Source organism: Mercenaria mercenaria, chromosome 13 (assembly GCF_021730395.1).
Source record: "Mercenaria mercenaria strain notata chromosome 13, MADL_Memer_1, whole genome shotgun sequence".
NCBI classification, from domain to species: Eukaryota; Metazoa; Mollusca; class Bivalvia; order Venerida; family Veneridae; genus Mercenaria; species Mercenaria mercenaria.
The window spans coordinates 25667336-25694529 of NC_069373.1; the positions used below are offsets into that span (position 1 = coordinate 25667336).

The 27194-nt window shown below is 35.9% G+C and overlaps 2 protein-coding genes across 16 annotated transcripts in view; one reads left to right on the top strand and one right to left on the bottom strand.

Annotated features, from left to right (window-relative positions):
- LOC123529306 (DNA repair protein RAD52 homolog) overlaps positions 1-9698 on the bottom strand; it is a 199916-nt gene extending 190218 nt beyond the window's left edge. For 5 of the 7 annotated variants that reach the window (XM_045309591.2, XM_045309587.2, XM_045309585.2 and 2 more), the window contains exon 1: positions 9575-9698. In XM_045309591.2, the coding sequence (XP_045165526.1) occupies positions 9575-9613 (39 nt within the window). In that variant the 5' untranslated portion in view covers positions 9614-9698. The remainder of the gene's footprint in view (positions 1-9574) is intronic. The other 2 variants (XM_045309586.2, XM_053521362.1) reach the window with 1 other exon arrangement.
- Positions 9695-27194, top strand: part of LOC123529310 (ELKS/Rab6-interacting/CAST family member 1-like) — a 423378-nt gene continuing 405878 nt past the window's right edge. Inside the window, exons 1-3 of one of the 9 annotated variants that reach the window (XM_053521350.1) lie at positions 9825-9952; positions 20208-20353; positions 20833-21923. In XM_053521350.1, the coding sequence (XP_053377325.1) occupies positions 20937-21923 (987 nt within the window). In that variant the 5' untranslated portion in view covers positions 9825-9952; positions 20208-20353; positions 20833-20936. Of the gene's footprint in view, positions 9953-20207; positions 20354-20812; positions 21924-27194 lie in introns of all 9 variants that reach the window. The other 8 variants (XM_053521352.1, XM_053521353.1, XM_053521354.1 and 5 more) reach the window with 8 other exon arrangements.

Below are 27194 nucleotides of genomic sequence, written 5' to 3' on the forward strand. Positions count from 1 at the left end.
TTGAGCTAGGCGTGTTACAAGGTGAAAATGTGCATTTTTTACTATTTCAGGGGCCATAACTCTAGAAACAGGGGGCGGAGCCAGACGAAAAATAGGAGGAGTGCAAGTTCATATCAATATAAAGACTCATGCAAGATTTCATCAATTTATATCAAATACTTTTTGAGCTATTTTTGTAGTGTTGCTTCGAATATTTATTTACCCCACCCACTTTTACCCAGTTTGAGAGTGTACCACTCTTCCAATATTAATCAGAGTATACTGATATACTGTCATTTTTATGTTTATTTAGTTTACAATATCTTCTGAAAATAACACCTTAATATCTCAACTAATGAAAAATGTTTTAGCTTTTTGGTAAAGTTCGTCCATTGAAAATCAGTAAATTTGATTAGACCACTTTGTGGCTCTGTGCTGAAAAAAGTATTCAGTACAATTTAAAATGCAACACGTTGTGTGAATGTCCATTGCATAGTTATTTTATCATGAAAGTTTCTGGTAAAAAGTTAGAACCATTTTTAAACAAGAGCACCGCCTTGCGGGTGCTGACGCTCATCTGATTTTTTTTGTATAATAGAAATATTGTCCTACCCATGATTTTCTAAGTCTAAAAAGGGCCATCACTCTTGCAAAAAGCAGGATAGAGTTATGTTTCTTGATGTACAGTGTCCACTTATGATGGTGAAAAACTGTTGCAAGTTTTAAAGCAATAGCTTTGATAGTTTATGAGAAAAGTTGACTTAAACATAATATTCAACCAAGAAAATGATTTTTCTAAGTCCAAAAGGTGCAATAATTATCGCAAAAAGCAGGATGGAGTTATGTTGCTTGCTGTATAGGGTCAGCTTATGATGGTGAACAAGAGTTGCAAGTTTTAAAGCAATAGCTTTGATAGTTTAAGAGAAAAAGTTGACCTAAACATAAAACTTAACCAAGAAATCTGATATTTTCTAAGTCCAAAAGGGGCCATAAATCTTGCAAAATGCAGGATGGAGTTATGTTTCTTGCTGTACAGGGTCAGCTTATGATGGTGAACAAGTGTTGCAAGTTTTAAAGGAATAGCTTTGATAGTTTAGGATAAAAGCTGACCTAAACATAAAACTTAACCAAGAAAACTGATTTTCTAAGTCCAAACGGGCAATAATTCTTGCAAAAAGCAAGATGGAGTTATGTTTCTTGATGTACAGGGTCTGCTTATGATGGTGAACAAGTATTCCAAGTTTCAAAGCAATAGCTTTGATAGTTTAGGAGAAAAGCTGACCTAAACATAAAACTTAACCAGGCAACGCCGACGCAGACGCTGACGCCAACGCCGACGCCGACGCCAACAACCGCTCAAGTGATGACAATAACTCATCATTTTTTTTCAAAAAATCAGATGAGCTAAAAAATAACAGAAATTGTGTTCCTGGCTGGTCAGATGTCAGATTACCCCACCCACTTTAAATGTGAATATCTATAAAAGTAAGTCAAAACTGGTAACAGTAACACGTGTTAATGAAACTTAATACATGTAGGTATATTACCACAAATTATAAATAAAATCAAAAAACATTTTGCGCAGACACCTAACTGGGACCCCCCCTTTCGTATAGAAAAAAAAAGTGAATTAATAAAAGATACAGAAGCCTGATTTTCGTTTTCTGCTTCTTCCATCCTCTGGTGTGCTGTAATTTTCACTCTTGTTGAAAGTTTCTACAAGTACCCGTAAGTATAGATAACAACTACTTTACGCTTTAATTATTTATTATAAACCATATGGAAATGATACATATTTATTAGTGGCTTTAAAACATCCTGTAGTGAACGGTCCCGTACGACGGCCAAAAATCTAGTCGTATGTTATTATCACTACTCTTGTAGTCAAAGCAAGACTGTCTAGCTGAACGTGCCTCACGTATGACTAGCTTTAGGACCGTGCGGGACCGTATTACTAGCCACAACCGGGTCTTGCTCCGAAACTTCACTTCTGTTTAACTTCAAGTCATGAAAATTGTTCGATGTTTAAATCAATATCATTTTCACATGTATATGTAGTCTCGTTTATTTTCAATTTGCAATGATTTATTATCGTAAAATTTACAATGAAACAAGGGATAAATCAAAAGTTACGAAGCAATTGTTTTATACTTCAGGTACACACCATCTACTAGTATATAAAAAATAGAAAAAAAAAACAGAAGTGAAGTTTCGGAGCAAGACGCAGTTGTGGCTAGTAATACGGTCCCGCACGGTCCTAAAGCTAGTCAAACTGCATTTTATAGAAAGAAGTTTTACTCGAAAACTGTATAAAATTTAAATGCCCTTTATTGATGTCGACAACTATCTAATTAGCACTTGTTATACCAACATGAACTTATTAATCATAAGTAACTTACCAAATAATTTCGCAACATGTGAAAATGGGCAAACATGCTAAACGAAAGAAAGACTTAGGCAGTTTAATTGCAACAGAGGTAAGTAAAACATTTATTCCAACATGAATATCATTGAGAACAGCTTTTTCATTGTCTCGATGAATTTTACGCAGTTTGCGACCACCTTTCCTTGCAGCACTTAACAGCTCCATTCTCTCACTCGATTTCATATCCCGCAGCCAACGGAACATGGCATCTCTGTTACGTTTCAACAGCTGAATGCTGGAATGATGGTGCATTGTAGCACTTGGGCGCCTCCGCTGACTGCTGTCTAGGTCTCCAAAATGATGTTCGCAGCGGAGATTTGTGACCATTGCAAAATTTGTCCTTTTTATTTCCTTTTCGTCTTGAAGACCGAAGTATTTCCCTCCTTCGAGAAAATCAGTCAGCTGTTTTCGGATAACTTTGAATATAGCTCCAGCCACTGTCTGAATGCATTTTAATAGGACATTCTTATTCTCCACATCTGGACTTGACAAGCAGCCAGTGTATCTGTTGTGATAAGCAACTTTTTGACAGTCAAGCATATCTGATTCCAGCCAGTGTTCATCACTTAAAAGAATGGATGGGGTTTTGCTGCATTCTTCTATGAATATTTTCAACCTCAGTATGTGGGGGGACAATTCAAGGTAAGGGACACTTCCACCTGTTATCATGTTCCAGAAAGGGCCAGTCACTTTAACATAAAACAAGCCATAACACTGTAGTAATGCTGCTACAATGTCTGACTTGAGGTCACACATTACACTCATCAGCTTTTTGTTGGGATTGTCGATCATTTCAAGCACTTCTATGAATGAATCTTGATGACTGGAAATCTGTGCTGCTGTTTCGAATATCGCATTATATCTATTATCTCTATACTTTCCAATCCCAGATTTTATTCCGCTGGCTGCACAGTACGAGTCCCATTTGTCGCGAACCCCAACTTCAGAAGTTGTGCGGACAACTCTTTCAACCACAGTTTCATTTGATCTCCATGACTTAAATTGAGGTAATGTGTTTCTTCCAATTGGACCATGTTCACTGGATAATTCATTTTCAAGTTCTTTCATGTCTGCTGATGAGTAGTTGTGAAAACCTAACAATACATGTGCCATACAGTAGAATTTATGTACTATATCAGCGTCGCCCGAATGTTCTTCCAACACCTTATCTCTCCATTCATCAAGCAACTTGTTCGCCTTTTTTTCATTACTGACCCTATCGCTCATTGTGAACGCCAGTTTTCCAGCGACCTTGCAACATATTCCCCATCCTCTGTGTCTGCATGCAGATTTTGATGAAGCTTTTCTAGTTCATTGAGATTGCTTTGTGTAATCTTATTTATTGTCACTGCATTTTCTGTAGCATCTTATCTAAGGCATGTGCACAAAAATGACAAATTTTGCCGACACCTGGAAATTGTGAACATGAATCATTTTTGTAGAACTACATTAAAAACAGCTAATTTCGCAACAGACATAACACATGGTTTTATGCTGACGAGTAGGCTCTAAGTTTTCAGATTTCATAACTCGAGCTATAAAAAGTAAAACAAACAATAATCTTTATTGTTCAGTAGATTATACAAACGCTGGCTAATTGTTTCGGGAAACAATATAAGATATAGCCTCATTAATGATGTTTATTTATTTATTCGCTGCTGCCTTCTTTTTTTGACATGGTACCATTTTCTACCATCTGAACAGCGGAAGCAAGTTTTGACGGAGAGTAGCTGCAACATTTCGCATGAATTTGTCTCGACATTTTAATCTGATAGAAGGGTTTTTGTTACCGAAATATGTGGAGTACTCGGCTATGATTGTTTTAAATAACGATCGATGATATGTTCTTATTGTATGCTATTCAGTATATTACCCTTTGCATGAATTTTTATTGTCTATTGATAATTAATTGTCATATATTCATATTGGTCCCAAGTGTAATTATGTGCAAGCTAATTAAATGTACAGGTGCTTTTTAATGATGTAATTAGCGACGTCAGCTCAAGTTACATACTCTAAGAATCTGTGTGGTCAAAATTAGGAAAGCGTGGATTCGTAAAAAAATGCTTAAACCACTTGTATACTGTAAATATCCTTTAAAGGAGATATAAGCGAATAATTTTGAATAGTATGACGAATTTGCACGACAATGTTATATTTTGTCTTGCAAATTCGTCACCCCCCTAGCCAAGGTCATGCTTGGAAACATGGGATACTATTTGTTTCTAAACATCAACATAAAAAATATATCGGACGACGATTCATTTAATTCGTCACTTCATGAATTACGTGACTTCTTTTTAGACAGAAATTATCTTAAATCTGTGATAGATGCAGCTTTTGAAAAAGTATCACATATTACACAAAGTGACGCACTAAATTCCTCAACCAGAGACAAGAAAAATGTACTCCCATTCACAGTGGTATATAATCCGTCGTTACCAAATATTGGCCGTTCAATTAATAAATACTGGGATCTTTTGAAGTTATCAAATAACAAAGGTGTTAATTTTGTGCATAATACGTACAAACCTACTGTAGCATATAATCGGCCTAAGAATCTGCAAGACTTTTTGATAAGCTCAAAGTTTACGACTAACAGTACGAACATTTGCGCATCTGAAAGTTGTAAAAGAAACCGTTGTTCACATTGCCCGCGTATTAATACTGGGACATCATTTACGAGTCACGTTACAAAGGAGACATTCAATTTACGTCACAACATGAACTGTCAAACTAAAAACGTAGTGTACTTAATAACATGCAAAAAGTGCAACATGCAGTATGTTGGACAAACTATGCAACCTGTTTCCAAACGTATGAACAGCCACAAATTTGATATATGTAATTTCATTGACTCTGCATTCTCTTCCAATGTTGCTACTCACTTTAATGCAAATAATCATTGTATGAATGACTTCTCATTTATGCCGATTGATATTGTGAAAAATAATATTGACCGTCTCTGTAAAGAAACTTTCTGGATCCATAAACTAAAAACAAAAAGTCCGGAAGGATTAAATTCAAAACTGCTATTTACAATAGATTAAATTCATGAATATTATGCATGTGCAGTTGTGCATTTACACATATACTCTGGGTACTATTCCGTTTTTTCCTATCGCCGCTTTTTTATGTAATCTTACTATAGGAAATTTTTGGTATTTTCATATCCGGGATAGTACCCTGTACTAATTATATGTATCTAATTATATGTATTTGCATTTTGATATTTTGATTAACGTTTTCCCGCCATTTGACGTTACGTTATCAGTTTTACGTCACGTCCGTTGTTTATATTTGTATGTGTATTATCCTGATGTAGGCGTTAGCCGAAACGTTGATGAGATAAAAAAAACTATACATAATACGTGTTGTTGTTGAAATACCTATCGCATAAACATCAACATCAAATATACAGTCGAAACTCGGTATCTCGAATTTCAAGGGACCATGCTTTTTATTTCGAGATAACCGAAATTCGAGTTAAGAGGAGGGACATGTAAGGACGAAATGATGGAAAAAAAGTTGCCATTATTAATCTGCTGCTATTGGGCACACTAAAAATATAATATACTTTGCAATAAATCTTTTAAAACGCAACACAAAATTATTATAAAGTTAAAGTACATTTTGTTTTTTTATTTCCACATAAACATAATCATAAATACACAATACATACATACATGTACGACAAGTAACATCTCCGGTATATGCGCATCAGTCATCATGAAAACCTTACACATCAATATTCAGTACATGTGATAAATATTATTACAGCACATCTGATAAATGAATGACACACGATTGAAGAATAACGTTCGATATGAACGCCAAAGTGGGCAAAAACGAAAGTAGAATTCCGGAAACCGGAAGTCGACATATTCAGGCCTCGACCTTAGCGGTGGACCGTTGGACCGACGCAACCAAAATATCGGCAGGTCCACTAACTATCAAAAGTTGGGTAGACCGACGGTCAACCAATTTTCAGTCACGGTCTGCAAATAAAATAAAACCCTTAAAAGTAAACAAATAGGGGGGAAAATCGTACCCATATCGGCGAATTCACAAAACGAAAGTTGATTTTGCCTTAAGTACGGCATTCTACCGTTGTAAGCATTGGCGAGTTAAAGTCAGGAGAGCACGAATGGACTACTCCACCGATCGGGCGAGTGGTTTTTACGTGGTATTTACCAAATTGAGAAATTACATCAGGCAAAATTACCTGGACTGACTGGAATTTACCCGCGAATCGTAAAAATATCAAAACGTCATGCTGGTAATTTTCCATTCCACAAGCATGTGCGCCCTATTGTAATGTCTAATTTACATCGCGGTTACTTTGACACAAAAAACGCGCGTAGTGCATTCATTTTTTTAATATAATCGCTTTAAATTTTCAACACCGCTTGAGAACTAACACAGTTTGAATTCTATAACAATTTTAATAAGATATCGACAGGAATGTAGGCAAAATTCTTTAAAAACGATCAAATTTTCATATAATGTTTTGTAAAATTTCAAACAGCGTGATCTTGATTATTTATTTCTTTCTTAAAGTAAATAAACGGTACATACTATGGTAATAAAATTCAGACTTTTGACCAGAAAGTACAAAAAACACAATATAATGAAAAAGCGGCAGCAATTTAAATACATGGAGTAAAACAATTTTTGGCAAACAGATTTGTTAGCGTGGCAGAATAGGTTCTGTGACCTAATGAACGTAAATAGAAATGTGGTTTTAAAAAAAAGCAGTATGATGTCGTTGCGGTTTTTAATAAGTTTTAAATGATTCTTTGTACATGTATTTTTTGACACAACACTTTGTTAGATATTCTTCTCAAACAATAATGTAAATTTCTTGAGGGCAAATAGGTCACAGAGGTAGGACATCCACTATCATCGTTCACGGTTTGACACATTTACATGTCAGTTTATTCGGGATATTGCACATTCGCTTTTAAAAAATTAAAGAAAAAACTTTTTTACTGATTTCTTCTCAACAATTAAAGGAATCGAGAAAGTACGATCAGACAGTGATGTGTCACATGGCGCGAAAACATGACGTAATGCCATGACAATCTCGGGGAAACTATACCGCTTTGATCTCCGCTTCAGATGCCACGAATAACGACACACTTCTTTTAGCTCTTTGAGAGGGTGTTAATTGAAGATGAAAACAAGGTCAATTAGCTAAGTTTATCATCAGAATAATTACCGATAATTAATTGTTGATGTTTTCTTTTTTCACTTTCAACACGGGTCGGGAGGATGATGATTATTGTGTCCATATTTTGGGACACTTTTCAAAATAATTATTTTTTGGGATAACAGATTGCTACAGTCTTCCATTTTTAATTATTTTAGAAATAAGTCCTGTTGCTTTGAGTCACATGAAGTTATGACGTCTACAGCATCACAATTTATGTGATAGAATTGGAGGTCCACTAAAGTCTGAGCAGGTCTACTAGATTTTAGCAATTGGTGGACCTGCTGGCAACTGCTGACAAAAGTTAAGGTCGAGGCCTGCATATTTCTTCATTTAAACAAACATTATCAAACTAAACCAAACTAAACCAAAACATGTTTCATGTTACATATAGAATGATTCATTACTTAACGTAACTGTGATTTTCTAACACCTGTCAGAATTACACGTGTCTACTTTCTTAAAGAAATGTGTAAGACTTGTCTGCTTCGTAAACTGTTTGTGTAAATGGGCATTTGTAACAAAGTTATTGACCTTAGCAATGGCAGCAATCACACTTTCTGCATTGTCACAAGTTTCCAGGAATTGAGAGAGAACATCACACGCATTCAATGCAGACTCCAGATTTGGTCGCGGCTGTACCACCTCCGTGGTTTCCTCTTCGTCGTCGCTCATTTCTCTGTTACGTGCAGAAATAATGTCACTTATTATTGAATTGTCACTTTCTTCTTCACATGTTGGTACCTGAATATCAACATCCACGTACTGTTCCATAGTAGCACCCCTTATCAAACGCGACAACTGGGCTAAGGATATATCGTCGTCAATTTCCTCAGAATCTGTTTCCGGTAACGGCACAGGTACGGGATCCTGTTCCTCACCAGCTTTGAAGCCCGCACGCCGGTAACAGTTCGCGATAGTTGCCTGGGCCACACACCCCCAGGCTTGGTGTAACATGCGTAACGCGTCCAAGACATTGATACACATATCAGTCCCATTATCCAAGGCGCGAATCTTATTTGTAATCACTTGTTTCCTGTAATGCACTTTAAAGTTCCTTATAACACCTTGATCCATTTGATATTCGCCGCACCTTTGATATGTCGGCATCACGGGTTTCTGGTTAGGCAATATAGATGTACATGTGTTAAAAACCAAACACATTCACAATGACATGTGTGAAATTTTATCGCATATTTTTCTCACTTCGACTTACCGAGTTAACAATGCACTTGAAATTTATTGACGGGACTGAAAATCCATTTCGACACATCCGGAGTCTCGGTAAGTCAAATTTTGACGTAACCGGAGTTGAATTACATATATAAAGAAGGAAAATTGACGGGACTTGAAAATTTCTTCGACTTAAACGGAATTTCGAGGTAAGCGAGTTTGAGATACCGAGTTTCGACTGTAATTCTGTTTATATTTCGGTTAAATAAAGTCAAAATGCAATTGTACGAATAGTTTTACATACCTTAGCTTCGCTGACCATTCTTACAGAAAACTGTAACTGCGGTTTTCGTTCAAAATGAATTTGACTGTCGAAGTTACCCGATGAGCGTATCGGAAAAGGAAAGAACACCTGTGTGATCAAAATGTTCTCATGATGTCATACATAAATATGACGTCATAAAAATTACCTAAGAAGAATTATTCTAGGACATTATATGGGTTTTTCCACACGGATATTAATTCAAGGTGTCGAATATACACGACTGTCGAATTTATCCGAAGTTACTCTACATGGAAATAGAAAAATAGCTCTCAGCTCACTTACACACGTATAGTTCAGCTTTATTATGTATGTTATAGTTAATTCATAATTTCAAAATAGCATACTGTACTCAGTATATAGTCCTTAGTTCGCGAAATTTCAATGCTGAGCTGAATCATTCTCTCGACCAATGAGCTGGCACTCATTATTTGTCATCAGCTGAACTTCAAGAACATCTTACCTGTCCAAATTTAACTGCTTTGGTGCCATCTGTAGACATTATTTGCAAGTCTAGATTTACTTCGAAATAAGTTGTATATAATAACTTCCACCAGCTGAGTGATGTTCACAGAAACATGTTCTTACGGTAAACAGGAAATGGACGTCTAATTTATGATTCTGAGACTGTCACGTTTCGTTTATTATCCAAAATCAACTTCTCTCATTAGTTTCGCACGAACCAGATTGGAAATTCAGCGTCAAAACTTCGTATAGCTGTAGAGTGTAGTAGTCTAACTACTTTGACGCGATCCTAGGATTTTTTCATATGGGCAATATCTCCACTCGCGTCAAACACTGGAAAGACCAAAATAGTGGAACATTTTCATCGCTGCTATAGGTTTTACTTTAAATGCCTTTTATGTCACGAATTTGCCATAAATTCAAATTAAACTTATGATTATCCTAGAGTCATTAGTTTTGATGTCCTTAAGCAGTCTAACATGTATTTCATTAGTAATCTAGATCTATTATATACAAATAAATATTATTGTTATAAATTACAGCATGTCTCCCTTTACTTTATTCCTTTTTTGTGGATTTTATCATCATTTTTTATGTGCTAAAATATGTCAATATTTGTATTATTGCTGACTGACCATCGAGTCATCCAAAGGTGTTGAGTGAGGCTCATGAGAAATGACGTCTTTTGATTTGCTGGCTTTCTTAACATAAACTCACGTTTTGTAGCCTGTATGGCCAAAAATCTTATCTGGCTGTTATGTGAATGCAGTCAAGACCTGAAACTTAAAAGGACAATGAACAAGTTGAGAATAATCTTTTTCAGGGGCAGGTTTATAACCCGGAAAAGTTTTGTTGTATAATGTTGTATTTTGGTGAGAAAAACATCTACCCAGTGTAGGATTCGAACCTACGACCCTCTACTTGCAAGTCAGGTGCTCTACCAACTGAGCTTACTGGGCTCCTGGTTTACCAGAAGCCTCGAATCACAACAGTTTTGACGGAAAAACCTGGAAAATATTTAAATGATTGTAACTTTAAAGCAATATGTGTTACAACTTTTAAATTTGGTACATACATATTACATCCTACATTAAATAACATACTACAATATTGAATTTACAGGATATATTCCTAGGGTGCTATAGAATCCTGAAATTGTCCGTTTACCAAAGTACCGAAAACCCGGAAAACATTTAAATGGTTATGAATTTAAATTTAAGTGTTAAAACTTTGAAATTTGGTACATATATACTACACCCTATACTTAATAACATCAAACAATATTGACTTGATTTGGTAATTTCCTAGGGTGCCATTGAATCCTAAAATTGTACATTTTTAGCTCACCTGTCACAAAGTGACAAGGTGAGCTTTTGTGATCGCGCGGCATCCGTTGTCCATGCGTGCGTGCGTGCGTAAACTTTTGCTTGTGACCACTCTAGAGGTCACATTTTTCATGGGATCTTTATGAAAGTTGGTCTGAATGTTCATCTTGATGGTATCTAGATCAGGTTCGAAACTGGGTCACATGCGGTCCAAAACTAGGTCAGTAGGTCTAAAAATAGAGAAACCTTGTGACCTCTCTAGAGGCCATATTTTTCATGGATCTTCATGAAATTGGTCAGAATGTTACCTTAATGATATCTAGGTCAAGTTCGAAACTAGGTCACTGTCAAAACAAGGTCAGTATGTCTAAAAATAGAAAACCTTTGACTCCTAGAGCCATATTTTCATGGATTTATGAAGTTGGTCTGAATGTTCATCTGATGATACTAGGTCAGTTCAAACTGGTCACTGCTCAAAAACTAGGTCAGTAGGTCTAAAAATAGAAAAACCTTTTGACCTTGCTAGAGGCCATATTTTTCAATGGATCTTCATGAAAATTGGTCTGAATGTTCATCTTGATGAATATAAATCAAGTTCGAAACTGGGTCACGTGTGGTCAAAAACTAGGTCAGTAGGTCTAAAAATAGAAAAATCTTGTGACCTCTCTAGAGGCCATATTTTTCATGAGATCTTCATGAAAATTGCTGTGAATGTTCATCTAGATGATTTCTAGGTCAGGTTCAAAACTGGGTCACGTGCCTTCAAAAACTAGGTCATTAGGTCAGATAATAGAAAAACCTTGTGACCTCTCTAGAGGCCATATTTTTCGATGGATCTTCATGAAAATTGGTCTGAATGTTCACCTTGATGATATCTAGTTAAAGTTCGAAACTGGGTCACATGCCATCAAAAACTAAGTCAGTAGGTCAAATAATAGAAAAACCTTGTGACCTCTCTAGAAGCAATATTTTATGGTATCTAGGTCAAGTTCGAAACTGGGTCACATGCAGTCCAAAACTAGGTCAGTAGGTCTAAAAATAGAGAAACTTTGTGACCTCTCTAGAGGCCATATTTTTCAATGGATCTTCATAAAAAATTGGTCAGAATGTTTACCTTAATGATATCCAGGTCAAGTTTGAAACTAGGTCACATGCGGTCAAAAACTAGGTCAGTATGTTTAAAAATAGAAAAACCTTATGACCTCTCTAGAGGCCATTTTTTTCATGGGATCTGTATGAAAGTTGGTCTGAATGTTCATCTTGATAATATCTAGGTCAGGTTCAAAACTGGGTCAACTGCTTCAAAAACTAGGTCAGTAGGTCTAAAAATAGAAAAACCTTTTGACCTTGCTAGAGGCCATATTTTTCAATGGATCTTCATGAAAATTGGTCTGAATGTTCATCTTGATGAATATAGATCAAGTTAGAAACTGGGTCACGTGCGGTCAAAAACTAGGTCATAGGTCTAAAAATAGAAAAATCTTGTGACCTCTCTAGAGGCCATTTTTTTCAATGGATCTTCATGAAAATTGGTCTGATTGTTCACCTTGATGATATCTAGTTCAAGTTCGAAACTGGGTCACATGCTATCAAAAACTAAGTCAGTAGGTCAGATAATAGAAAAACCTTGTGACCTCTCTAGAGGCAACATTTTTCATGGGATCTGTATGAAAGTTGGTCTGAATATTCATCTTGATGATATCTAGGTCAAGTTCGAAACTGGGTCATGTGCGGTCCAAAACTAGGTCAGTAGGTCTAAAAATAGAAAAACCTTGTGACCTCCCTAGAGGCCATACTTTTCAATGGATCTTCATGAAAATTGGTCAGAATTTTCACCTTGATGATATCTAGTTCAAGTTCGAAACTGGGTCAACTGTGATCCAAAACTAGGTCAGTAGGTCTAAAAATCGAAAAACCTTGTGACCTCCCTAGAGGCCATATCTTTTAATGGATCTTCATGAAAATTGGTCAGAATGTTCACCTTGATGATATCTAGGCCAAGTTCCCAAGAGGTTACTCTGTTTTAGCCAACCATCTACAGATGGTGGACTAGTCAGATCACCTTTTGTCCATGGTCTGGCCTTCCGTCTGTTAACAATTTTTGTTATGGCATCTCTACTCTGAAACTACTTGGTGGTTTTCAATGAAACTTAGCCACAATGAACTTGGTTGCGTGTGGACAGGTGAGCGATTCAGGACCAACATGGTCCTCTTGTTTTCAAGTCCGAAATACCAAATTTCAGAAAACCCGGAAGACTTCTAAATTTATATTTATTTAAAACTATGTGTGTTATAGCTTGGAAAATTTATACAGACATACTACACCCTTGGTTTAAAAACATGTTACGGAACAGAATTAATTAGATAATTTTCAAAGGCGCTATAGAATCATGATCATGTGACCAGTTAAAGGTTACTTTAATTAAATGGGGATACAAAAGAGAAGTAAGGATTTTTCAATATTTTAATTTTCTTATAATATACATTGCTTTATTTAAGAAATAATAAATATGTGCCTATATTTTATCAGTTAATAAAATATGGGCAGGAGTTCGGATGCGTAATAATTAAATCACAAGTGCGTAGCACGAGTGATTTAATATTCGCATCCGAAAGACTGCCCATATTTTATTAACTGATAAAATTATTGGAACATATTTATTATTTCGATTCTAACCATGCAAATCTTCGCATTTTACAGCACTACATTTTAGCACGATATGTCATTCGGCTGGCCATATGCTATTATAAAAACCTCCCCACGAATAGAAAGCGTTGCATCAAACGGAATTTTCCGATATTCAGTAAATTTTAATTAAAGTGTTAAGTAGGTATTGCCGTGAAAATGTTATTTTTTAAATAACATCTAAGGTCGGATATAGATATCAGAGGTAAATACTGAATTCAAAGTTTATATATGCAGTTTCTAAAAATAGTACACGTCACCTACATGATGGCACTGAAACATACACGCCAGAACATTGCGGCGGCATATAAACAGGTAAACACTTGAGTCTGGAAGATTGGAACATGAATTCTGATTTATTTACTGTCAAAGTAGAATCTAGTTGACATTTGTGGTGCCTTCAACGCAGAAATTGTAAACTACACACACAACCAGACATAGATGCACTGGTGTTGAAATTGAAACTTACCGGGCTGAAACATTTTCTTACGGTAAAAATATAAACAAATAAATTCATCAGTTAGAAATTGTTTGTTTCAGAAAATTTGATGTACTTTTTATTACTACTAGCACTGAAAAAGTCGAATATTTAGTTGGTATTATACTGTATATAACGGGTCGAGGCAGAGTAAATCTCACAGTCAGTTACAATCGTAGGGCGGAATGGAAGAGCTATATTTTATTGTAGATTAATGTATAGGCGATTTCGCTATATGTTTATATATCAGATGCTGCGGATCGTGTTAGAATACTAAAATTGTTCATAACAAGTATTTATAATAAGGCATAAAATAGAATATACGTGCAATGTAAGATAGGTAAGATAGTAACCAAAACCTCCATTCAGTTATTTAATTCAATTCAATCATTTTATATCTAAATTACTAACTCAATAATCAACATAATCTACATGTACAATCAACAAAATTCTTAACAAAGTACCGGTTGAAATCTGTATCCTATATCACAACATTATGCCGTATTACCATTATAATTGTTTACAAAGCCATTTCAGTCCTCTTACAGTTTCTACATAGCTAACACACATTTTATGGTACCGCTTTATTTTACAGAATTTGTTGTCACACTTGACCATATCACCAACAACGTCAGGTAATTTACAGATACAGTATATTCGGACAGTTTGTACTCTGTGTTCTTTACATGGCATTTAATTGTAGGCATCTTTTGTATTTTAGGAAATGGGGTGAATGAACTATTTTCTACACAATTGTACAAATGAGATCTCATATGAGGTATATCAAGCCCCACTGACAATAACCGCAACCTGGGAACAGTAAATAAAATTTATTTATAATAATATGTTGAGTTTCAAGGAAACCTTTTTTTATAACTGATAAAATGGTAACATCCTGAAAACTATACATAAGTTGATAAATTATACTTATTTTATTATATTCACTTTTAAGAACGGAAAATATTATATTTAGATGATAAAATTGAATGTTGGGCTTTAATAACGAGCTGTGGCAGTAATTACTTGATTAACACTTTCATAAAACACTTGGGGTAATATTTTGAACAGGTAAACACGTGCCAGCCTGATTGAATTAACGCATACCCGCTTCCCAATATACAGGATCGTCCAATACATGGACTCCCTCTGATTAGATTGTGCAATATACAGACCCCTGCTGCTGGTAAAATAAGGGTTGAACAGTAGCTGATAAGCTAATTATTTATTAATTAATATTTATCATTATATACTGAGCAAAACTTCCAACTAGACCCTTGAAGCATGCAGATATATTTTTAGCTCACAAGAGCACATAGTGCTCAAGGTGAGCTATTGTGACTGGTCATTGTCCGGCATCCGTCGGCGTGCGGTGTGCATCGTCCGCCAATATTTGCCATGTGAACACTCTAGAGGCCACAATTGTGGCCCAATCTTTATGAAACTTGGTCAGAATGTTATTCTTGGTGATCTCTAGGTCAAGTTCGAAACTGGGTCATTTTGGGTAAAAAACTAGGTCAGTAGGCCAGATCAAAGGAAAAGCTTGTGAACACTCTAGAGGCCACATTTATGACCCAATCTTTATTAAACTTGGTCAGAGTGTTAATCTTGATGATCTCTAGGTCAAGTTCGAAACTGGGTCATGTGGGGTCAAAAGCTAGGTCAGTAGGCCAGATCAAAGAAAAATCTTGTGAACACTCTAGAGGCCACATTTGTGACCCGATCTTTATGAAACTTGGTCAGAATGTTTGTCTTGATGATCTCAAGATCAAGTTCTAAACTGGGTCATGTGCGATCAAAAACTAGGTCAGTAGGCCAGATCAAAGGAATAGCTTGTGAACACTCTAGAGGCCACATTTGTGACCCAATCTTTCTGAAACTTGGTCAAAATGTAAGTCTTGATGATCTTTAGGTCAAGGTTGAAACTTGGTCATGTGGAGTCAAAACCTAGGTCAGTAGGCCAGATCAGAGGAAAAAATTGTGAACACTCTAGAGGCCACATTTGTGACCCAATTTTTATGAAACTTGGTCAGAATGTTTGTTTGATGATCTCTAGGTCAAGTTTGAAACTGGGTCATGTGGGGTCAAAAACTAGGTCAGTAGGCCAAATCAAAGGGAAAGCTTGTGAACACTCTAGAGGCCAGATCAACTCTGGTGAGCGATGTATATGGCTATCGTGGCCCTCTTGTTTATTTTAAAAGGTAAGCTTATGATTTTTAAACATCGTTTTATTGACCTGAATGCCTTTGTAACACATATCAGTAAAATAATTTTTAATTTCACGAAAATCCCGTGCTTGGCTGTGCACATGCAGATCATGATTTTGTCATTTGTATTTTTAGCTCACATGTCACAAAGTGACAGTGTGAGCTTTTGTGATCGCGCAGCGTCCGTCGTCCGTGCGTCCGTGCGTAAACTTTTGCTTGTGACCTCTCTAGAGGTCACATTTTTCATGGGATCTTTATGAAAGTTGGTCAGAATGTTCATCTTGATGATATCTAGGTCAAGTTCGAAACTGGGTCACGTGCCGTCAAAAACTAGGTCAGTAGATCTAAAAATAGAAAAACCTTGTGACCGCTCTAGAGGCCATATTTTTCAAAAGATCTTCATGAAAATTGGTCAGAATGTTCATCTTGATGATATCTAGGTCAAGTTCGAAACTGGGTCACGTGCGGTCAAAAACTAGGTCAGTAGGTCTAAAAATAGAAAAACCTTGTGACCGCTCTAGAGGCCATATTTTTCAAAAGATCTTCATGAAAATTGGTCAGAATGTTCATCTTGATGATATCTAGGTCAAGTTCGAAACTGGGTCACGTGCCTTCAAAAACTAGGTCAGTAGGTGAAATAATAGAAAAACCTTGTAACCTCTCTAGAGGCCTATTTTTCATGGGATCTGTATGAAAGTTGGTCTGAATGTTCATCTTGATGATATCTAGGTCAAGTTCGAAACTGGGTCAGCTGCGGTCAAAAACTAGGTCATTAGGTCTAAAAATAGAAAAACCTTGTGACCTCTCTAGAGGTCATACTTTTGAATGGATCTTCATGAAAATTGGTCAGAATGTTCACCTTGATGATATCTAGGTCAAGTTTGAAACTGGGTCACGTGCCGTCAATAACTAGGTCAGTAGGTCAAATAATAAAAAAACCTTGTGACCTCTCTAGAAGCCATATTTTTCATGGGAACTATATGAAGGTTGGTCTGAATGTTCATCTTGATGATATCTAGGCCAAGTTCGAAACTGGGTCAACTGTGGTTAAAAACTAGGTCAGTAGGTCTAAAAATAGAAAAACCTTGTGACCTCTCTAGAGGCCATATTTTTCACAAGATCTTCATGAAAACTGGTCAGAATGTTCACGTTGATGATATCTAGTTCAAGTTTGAAACTGGGTCATGTGCCTTCAAAAACTAGGTCAGTAGGTCAAATAATAGAAAAACCTTGTGACCTCTCTAGAGGCCATATTTTTCATGGGATCTGTATGAAAGTTGGTCTGAATGTTCATCTTGATGATATCTAGAATAATTTCGAAACTGGGTCAGCTGCGATCAAAAACTAGGTCATTAGGTCTAAAAATAGAAAAAGCTTGTGACCTTCTAGAGGCCATACTTTTGAATGGATCTTCATGAAAATTGGTCAGAATGTTCATCTTGATGATATCTAGGTCAAATTTGAAACTGGGTCACGTGCCGTCAATAACTAGGTCAGTAGGTCAAATAATGTAAAAGCCTTGTGACCTCTCTAGAGGCCATATTTTTCATGGGATCTGTATGAAAGTTGGTCTGAATGTTCATCTTGATGATATCTAGGTCAGGTTCAAAACTGGGTCACATGAGCTCAAAAACTAGGTCACTATGTCAAATAATAGAAAAAAATGACGTCATACTCAGTTCAAAACTGGGTCATGTTGGGACAGGTGAGCGATTCAGGAACATCATGGTCCTCTTGTTAAAATTTGATTTAAGGATTACATGGTGTAATAGCCATATTTCGTATCTTGTAACTGGATGGTAATATCTAAATGAAATTTGGTCACTTTAAAGACAGTCAAAATTAAAAACGTTTCACCGAGAGATTTTTCGAATTTTATCATTTTTAGGGGAGATAATCGGTATTGAAGTTAACATTGATGGGAATCTGAGCTTGAGTTTCGAGAAAATTTTGCGGTAGAAAGCTGCATTATATAATTCTGATACAAATATAAAAAAGAAATGGAAAATTCACCGTAGGGAAAACGAGAAAATTATTTTTTCTAGTTTTCAGGGGAGATAATTCATGAAAAACCAAAATTATCAGGGGAGGTAATCTAAAGGAAATTTTTGAGAACTTCTGACACTATATAACTTGTCAATATGCACCTTATTTCTTTCGTTTGACATTTTCAAAGCTTACATTATCAAGTTGTATGTACACTTTTGGTGAAATTGAGGCCTATTACGGGTAGTCATCCTTAATTTTTGTTGTGTGTCTCAAGAAGCCTGGCGTTTCATGTAAGCAAAAAGCAGAAAACATGTTATCACGTAAGATAAGCTTTGTTATTCATATTACAGTTGTCAATATTCTTTGAAAGAATGTTCTCTAATATCATTACAAAAGAAAACAATTATTCAGAAGTGACCTTCAGTATGTTTCCTGCTTTATTCCAGGTGGACAGGATCATAGACAGGCATGTGTCAGCCATTCCTGCTTCCAACATTCCTATAGCATGCGATCTTTCATCGAGTCGCATCCGAATCATATTCGGTTTATTTCAGATGTTTTCTGCTTTTTGCTTGTACAAAACGCCAGGCTTCTTGAGACACACAACAAAAATTAGATTCAACCATGTTGATTGACATATTAATTTTCTTTACAAATCTGTTGTTACACCTTAAAGAGGGGTAATAGTTATTTACTGGAATATGATGGAAATATTTTCAAGTAAAGTATAAATCACTTCAGATACGAGCCACCGTCTAAGTATTGCTTGATTGAGCTAAACAAGGTCATTAAAATTACCTATCAATAATTTAATTAATTGATTTATACCATCCCATTTATAAATTAGTAGTTCTCAAAATTAGTTCCAGACACCATCATAAATACGCGTGAACATTGATCAAACAGAGTAACAGAATTTTTCTTCTTTGGTGGCTGAACATGCGATAAATCATAAATCGTTGGCAAAGATTAATCAATGGGACCAGATGGGACCATTGTACAATTCACATTTTTTATTTGAAAACAAAACCAACAAACAAACAGAAATTATTAAATGTTTGTAATTATATGATTTATTGGTGGGGAATGGGGGGGGGGGGGGGGGGGGGAACGCTGATCTTCAACAAATAAATTTCAGGATTCAGTTAATATTTTGTCAGTATGTTTTTTACAATTTTGAAAGGTTTTAGATATAGATACGTTATAAACACATTTTAAAAGTTACGAACATAGGCCTAAATGTATTGTCCTGGATTTCAGAGATAGGAATATTTTGGTCTTTAAGAACGGTTAAATTCAAGACTCTGTAAGGCCCTTGAAATTTATCTAATTAATTCAGATTTGTAATATGTTTTTGAATGTAGGGTGAAGTATTTCTGCAACAAATTTCAAAGCTCTAGCACACATAGTTTTAAATTTAGAACGAATTAAATGTTTTCCAGGTTTTGCTATTAAAATTCAAATCGGTATTTTGGTCTTGAAAAAAACGGACAATTTCAGGATTCTATAGCGCCCTAGGAATTTATCAAATTAATTCAGTATTTTAATATAATATTTAATATACAAAGTAGAGTGTAGTAAATATGTACCAAATTTCAAAGTTTTAGCACACATAGTTTTAAGGTTATAATCATTTAAATGTTTTCCAGGTTTTCCGTCAATACTTTTCCGGGGTTTAAACATTCCCGTAAAAATTTTTTAAGTCACTTTGCATATTTTTTAATAGCAGTCATTCATTATCAAAACAGCGAGGACACAGAAATATATAAACCTTTCTTACAGCTCTAACTTCCAGTGAAAACCTATTAGAAACATGACATTCATTATTTACAAGGTTTGACAAAGAGCAGCAAAACCATATTCAGTTAAAATAAATTAACGTTTTTAAATGATACAAGGTGTTTAGCCTACAGCAGAGTGAAAAATCTAAAGTTTATTCAAAATTTCAGTCTCCGGATTGTCTTGTGAATTTGAAAAATAGCTGAGGGAAAGAGACAACCAAGATCTGAATTCTTGAACAGTTGCTTCTGTAAGAATTAGGTTTTTAAAGGATTGGAGATTTTGCATTATTAAAAAGACAAAAAAATACACCAAAGTAAGAAAAAAATAATATAATCTTACTGCATATCTGATGAATGCATTTATGTTTTATTTGAGCAAAGTAAAATATTGCCTGCTTTGCAAACTATTGTAATTTGGCATAATAAAATGTCACTTATAACTATTTGACAGCAAAATAAAAATGGGAGTATAAACTCATGAGCATCAAAACAGATGATCAAACGTATACATATATCAAAAGGGGATTCAGTTCCTCATTAATTTATGTAAAAATTATCAAATAATTTCCAAAACTACGAATTTTCTGGTGATTTAAACCTATGTATGTGCTGTACACGATTAACGTTTACTGTATCTACACAGCATTATGCGCAAGCGATAAAATCAATAACTTTACATGATTTATCCTCCATTATTTTGGTCCTTTGAAGTTTTGACGTTTAGATTGCCCCGTCACAAATATAATCTAAATGTCAAATTATTTTGACTATAGAGTGTAGTACAATATTTCAGATATTATTACGGATGCGTAAGAGATGATAGAAAGAAAGTGCTATTTTAAATGTTTATATTTCAATAATTCTGACGCTTGTAGCCTTACAAAATAAAACTGCAACATGTTTAAAAAAAAGAAAAAATCCCCAAGTGCTAAGGATATAAGTGCAATGACAAAAAAGTCAGAAAAAACAAATGTATCGTCTCAAAGCTATTCATCATTGCCTAAAAGTATGTATTCAGGCAATGATAAGCAACAAAGTAAGACTAGTACCCCATCAAGATCAATATCTGGATCAGGAACATTAAATCTAGTTTGTTCAACAAGTTCGCAAGAAATACGTGCACATAGTCCACAAAGTCCGCTTGATTTGCCAATGGAAACTTTACAATCTATAAGTGATGCATACAATCTTGGGAAAGGCCTAAATGTAGAAAGTAGCAATACTGCTGTCAAATTACAGGGTAGGAGTCCTTACCAAAGTCCAGTTCATTCTTCCTTTTTGTCAAGTCAAGCCAGCAGTAAACCTTCTACACGTCATAGGTCTTTAGAGAAAAGTGAATTTTCAGGATTGTTTTCTGGAGAATCATCTCTAGAACGGCAGTTTGAAAGGTTGCAGATGCTGCTGCCAACATCTGATCAGCACCATGCAGAAGTAAACACTTCTAATACAATGCCAGTATCAAAAGTGGAGCGAAGAACTGCATCAATGAACTACAGAGAGCGATCACAAGAAAGAGAGCAATATCCACACATGGGGGCTAGGTCTTTAGAAAGAGAACATCTTTATCACATCAATAATCGATCTAGGTCAAGAGAAAGACCTGACTTTACCTCGCAGCTACAGCAGACTCAGGAACAGTTTAGAAATCTAAGTCGTGATTCATTGATATTAGAACTACAATCTCAAATTACTGATTTAAATAAAGAATGTGCCAAAATGCAACAAGATTTAGACTCTACCAAAGATAAGTTAAGCTCGACTATGAATAGTATTAAAACATTCTGGAGTCCAGAATTGAAAAAAGAAAGATCACTAAGAAAAGAGGAGAGTGCCAAATACAGCCTTTTAAATGAACAGTACAAGGCTACACATGCTGAATTAAAGGTATTGATTGTTATAAGTGTCACCAAATGTTTCTCCCAAATACTAGTTTGCATGTTAATTCATAGAATTGAACCTATAGACCATAGACAAGATCAGTTAGTCCTCATTCTACAAGTACATTGAGCATTTCATGACTATATTGAAATCATGTATGTAATAGATATCTACCAAAGTAGAGGCATGCATCACTATACTAACTTGTGCGTGTAATATGTGAATACCGAGCTGCAAAGTGGCAAGGTATTTAGGTGGTTTTCAAAATAATGAGGTTTTTTCCTCTTTCACCTTTCTTTAATTCAGTTCAGTTTCAGAAAGTGTTTTTGGGCAATTTATTGCAAAATATAGAAAAAAATATACAGCAAAATGTAGAAAAAAAGTTTTAAATAACTTCTGTTTTAATGAACAGCTTAAAGGATTTTCACTAAACCTAGTTAGAAGCAAAGTCAGATGGTTGAGGTTTTCTTCAGGAGTGTGATTTAGGGCAATTTGGGCCTTTTGTTTTTATTAGCTCACAGTGAGCTTTTGTGGTCATCCGTCCATCCATTGTCGTAGTTTGAAATTTTGCATATGCTGTTCTTAGGGTAGAATGTTGTATTTTGAAGAAGTATACGCATGAAATGTGGTAACTTATTGCTGTAGCATGCTCATTGCAATGTATTATACACATAGTCAGTACCAGATGTTCCTGAAACACAGTACCAGATGTTCCTGAAACATTTTTTCAAACGGGTAAATGTCTATATCTTTAATATTCATCGCACTTTTAACAGAATTTAACTGTTTTGGTTTGTTTCAGTTTTTAGCTCGACTATACAAAGTATTGAGAGCTATCCTACTTGACCTGGCGTCGGCATCTTTCCGCGTCCGCACTTTGGTTAAAGTTTTGATGCACTTTCTATTTATCTTTGTTATTATTGGATGGATTTACTTCAAACTTAAAATAGTTGTTCAACATCATCACCCACATCATATGGCACAAGGATAATAACTCTGGCACCAATATTTCATGAATTATCCCCCTTTTTTTACGTAGAATTTTAGGTTAAAGTTTTGGTGCACTTTCACTTTATCTCAGTTATTACAGAATGGATTTGATTCAAACTTAAAGTAGTTGTTCAGCATCATCACTCACATCATATGACACAAGGGCCATAACTCTTGCACCATTATGTTGTGAATTATCCCCATTTTTAGCCCACCATCATTAGATGGTGGCCTATTCAAATCACTCTGGTCCGTCGTCCTTCCGTCCGTTAACAATTTCTCGTTATCGCATCTCCTCAGAAACTACCAGGGAATTTTGACCAAACTTTGTCAGAATGATGTATTGGTACCCTAGTTGTGTCCTCCTGAAATTCAGACTGGTTCAACAATGTGAGTTATGGCCCTTTGTTTATTTCTATAATTTACATAGATTTATGTAGGGAAAAGTTTTGATAATCTTCTTGTTCAAAACCACAGAGCCTAGGGCTTTGATATTTGGTATGAAGCATCATCTAGTGGTCCTCTACCAAGATGATTCAAATTATTTCCCTGGGGTCTAATATGGCCCCTCCCGGGGATCACATGGTTTATATAGATTTATATAGGGAAAAACTTTGAAAAACCTTTTGTTCAAAACCACAGGGCCTAGGGCTTTGATATTTTGTATGTGACATCATCTAGTGGTCTTCTACTAAGATTGTTCAAATTATCCCCCTAGGGTCAAATATGGCCCCGCCCCGGGGGTCACATGGTTTACATAGACTTATATAGGGAAAAATTTTGAAAATCTTCTTGTCCAAACCACAAAGCCTAGGGCTTTGGCATTTGTAATGTAGCATCATCTAGTGGTTCTCTACCAAGTTTGTTCAAATTATCCCCCTAGGGTCAAATATGGCCCCGCCCTGGGGGTCACATGGTTCATATAGACTTATATAGGGAAAAGCTTTTAAAATCTTCTTGTCAATAACCTACAACATTCAAATTTGGACCACATGTATGGTTTTGAGTGGCAAGATGAACCTTGACATGAGTTGACCTTGATTTTGACCTAGTGACCTACTTTCACATTTCTGTAGCTACAGCCTTCAAATTTGGACCACATGCACAGTTTTGTGCACTGAAAAAAACTTTGACCTTGACATTGACCTAGTGACCTACTTTCACATATTTGAAGGTACAGGCTTCAAATTTGGACCACATGCATAGTTTCGTGTTCCGAAATGAAATTTGACCTTGATTTTTACCTAGTGACCAACTTTCACATTTCTCAAGCTACAGCCTTCAAATTTGGACCACATGCATAGTTTTGTGTACCGAAACAAACTTTGACCTTTACATTGACCTAGTGACCTACTTTCACATTCTTAGCCCACCATCATCAGATGGTGGGCTATTAAAATCACTCTGCGTCCGTGGTCCGTCCGTCCGTCATTCCGTCCGTCCGTCCGTCCGTCCGTTAACAATTTCTCGTTATCGCATCTCCTCAGAAACTACTGGGGGGATTTTGACCAAACTTTGTCAGAATGATGTGTTGGTACCCTAGTTGTGTCCCCCTGAAAATCAGACTGGTTCAACAATTTATGAGTGAGTTATGGCACTTTGTTTATTTCTATAATTTACATAGATTTATATAGGGAAAAACTTTGAAAACCTTCTTGTCCAAAACCACAGGGCCTAGGGCTTTGATATTTGGTATGAAGCATCATCTAGTGGTCCTCTACCAAAATGATTCAAATTATTTCTCTGGGGTCAAATGTGGTCCCGCCCTGGGGGCCACATGGTTTATATAGACTTATATAGGGAAAAACTTTGAAAAACCTCTTGTCCAAAACCACAGGACCTAGGGCTTTGATATTTTGTATGTGACATCATCTAGTGGTCTTCAACTAAGATTGTTCAAATTATACTCCTAGGGTCAAATATGGCCCGCCCAGGGGGTCATATGGTTTACATAGACTTATATAGGGAAAAACTTTGAAAATCTTTTTGTCCAAACCACAAAGCCTAGGGCTTTGATATTTGTAATGTAGCATCATCTAGTGGTTCTCTACCAAGTTTGTTCAAATTATCCCCCTAGGGTCAAATATGGCCCCGCCCCGGGGGTCACATGCTTCATATAGACTTATATAGGGAAAAGCTTTTAAAATCTTCTTGTCAATAACTACAACATTCAAACTTGGACCACATGTATATTTTTGAGTGGCAGATGAACCTTGACATGAGTTGACCTTGATTTTGACCTAGTGACCTACTTCCACATTTCTGTAGCTACAGCCTTCAAATTTGGACCACACGCATAGTTTTGTGCACCGGAAAAAACTTTGACCTTGATTTTGACCTAGTGACCTACTTTCACATTTTTGAAGGTACAGGCTTCAAATTTGGACCATATGCAAAGTTCCGTGTTTCAAAATGAAATTTGACATTGATTTTGACCTAGTGCCCTACTTTCACATTTCTCAAGCTACAGCCTTCAAATTTGGACAACCTGCATAGTTTTGTGTACCGAAAAAACTTTGACCTTGACATTGACCTGGTGACCTACTTTCACATTTTTGAAGGAACAGTCTTCAAATTTGGACCACATGCATAATTTTGGTTTCGAAATGAAATTTGACCTTGATTTTGACCACCATATGCATAGTTTTGTGTATCGAAAAAACTTTGACCTTGACATTGACCTAGTGACCTACTTCCACATTTTGAAGGTACAGGCTTCAAATTCGGACCACATGCATAGTTTTGTGTTCGGAAATGAAATTTGACCTTGATTTTGACCCAGTGACCTACTTTCACATTTCTCAAGCTACAGCCTTCAAATTTGGACCACATGCATGGTTTTATGTACCGAAACAAACTTTGACCTTTACATTGACCTAGTGACCTACTTTCACATTTTTGGAGGTACAAGCTTCAAATTTGGACCACATGCATAGTTCTGTATTCTGAAATAAAATTTGACCTTGAGATTGACATAGTGACCTACTTTCACATTTCTCAAGCTACAGCCTTCAAATTTGGACCACATGCATAGTTTTGTGTACCGAAATGAACTTTGACCTTAAGATTGACCTGGTGACCTACTTTCACATTTCTGTAGCTACAGGCTTCAAATTTAGACCACATGCGTAGGATTGTGTACCGAAACAAACTTTGACCTTGACATAGACCTAGTGACCTACTTTCACATTTTTGAAGGTACAGGCTTCAAATTTGCACCACTTGCATAGTTTTGTGTACCAAATTAAACTTTGACCTTAAGATTGACCTAGTGACCTACTTTCAAATTTCTCAAGCTACAGCCTTCAAACTTGATGCACATGCATAGTTTTATGTACAAAGAACTTTGACCTTGAAATTGATCTAGTGACCTACCTTCTTTCACATTTCTCAAGCTACAGCTTTCGAATTTGAACCACATGCACAGTGTTGTGTACGGAAATGAAATTTGACTTTGAGCTTGTCAATAAGTCTTGAAATTTGGAACACTCAAAAATGGCACATTGGTGGGTGCCAAGATCACTCTGTGATCTCTTGTTGGAGATATAGGCTTCAAATTTGGACCACATGCATAGTTCTGTGTTCCGAAATAAAATTTGACCTTGATTTTGACCTAGTGACCTACTTCCACATTTCTTGAGCTACAGCCTTCAAATTTGGACCACTTGCATAGTTTTGTTTACCGAAATGAACTTTGACCTTAAGATTGACCTAGTGACCTGCTTTCACATTTCTGTAGCTACAAGCTTCAAATTTAGACCCCTTGCATAGGATTGTGTACCGAAACAAACTTTGACCTTGACATTGACCTAGTGACCTACTTTCACATTTTTGAAGGTACAGGCTTTAAATTTGGACCACATGCATAGATTTGTAGTCTGAAGTGTAATTTGACCTTGATTTTGACCTAGTGACCTACTTTCACATTTCTCAAACTACAGCCTTCAAACTTGATGCACATGCATAGTTTTGTGTACAAAGAACTTTGTCCTTAAAACTGATCTAGTGACCTACTTTCACATTTCTCAAGCTACAGCTTTCGAATTTGGACCACATGCACAGTGTTGTGTACGGAAATGAAATTTGACCTTGAGCTAGTCAATAAGTCTTGAAATTTGGAACACTTTAAAATGGCACATTGGTGGGCGCCAAGATCACTCTGTGATCTCTTGTTACTAATAATTTCAGGTTAAAGTTTTGATGCACTTTCACTCCAAATTAGTTTTTTCTGAATGGATTTGATTCAAACTTAAAATAGTTGTTCCACCTTATCACCCACATCATATG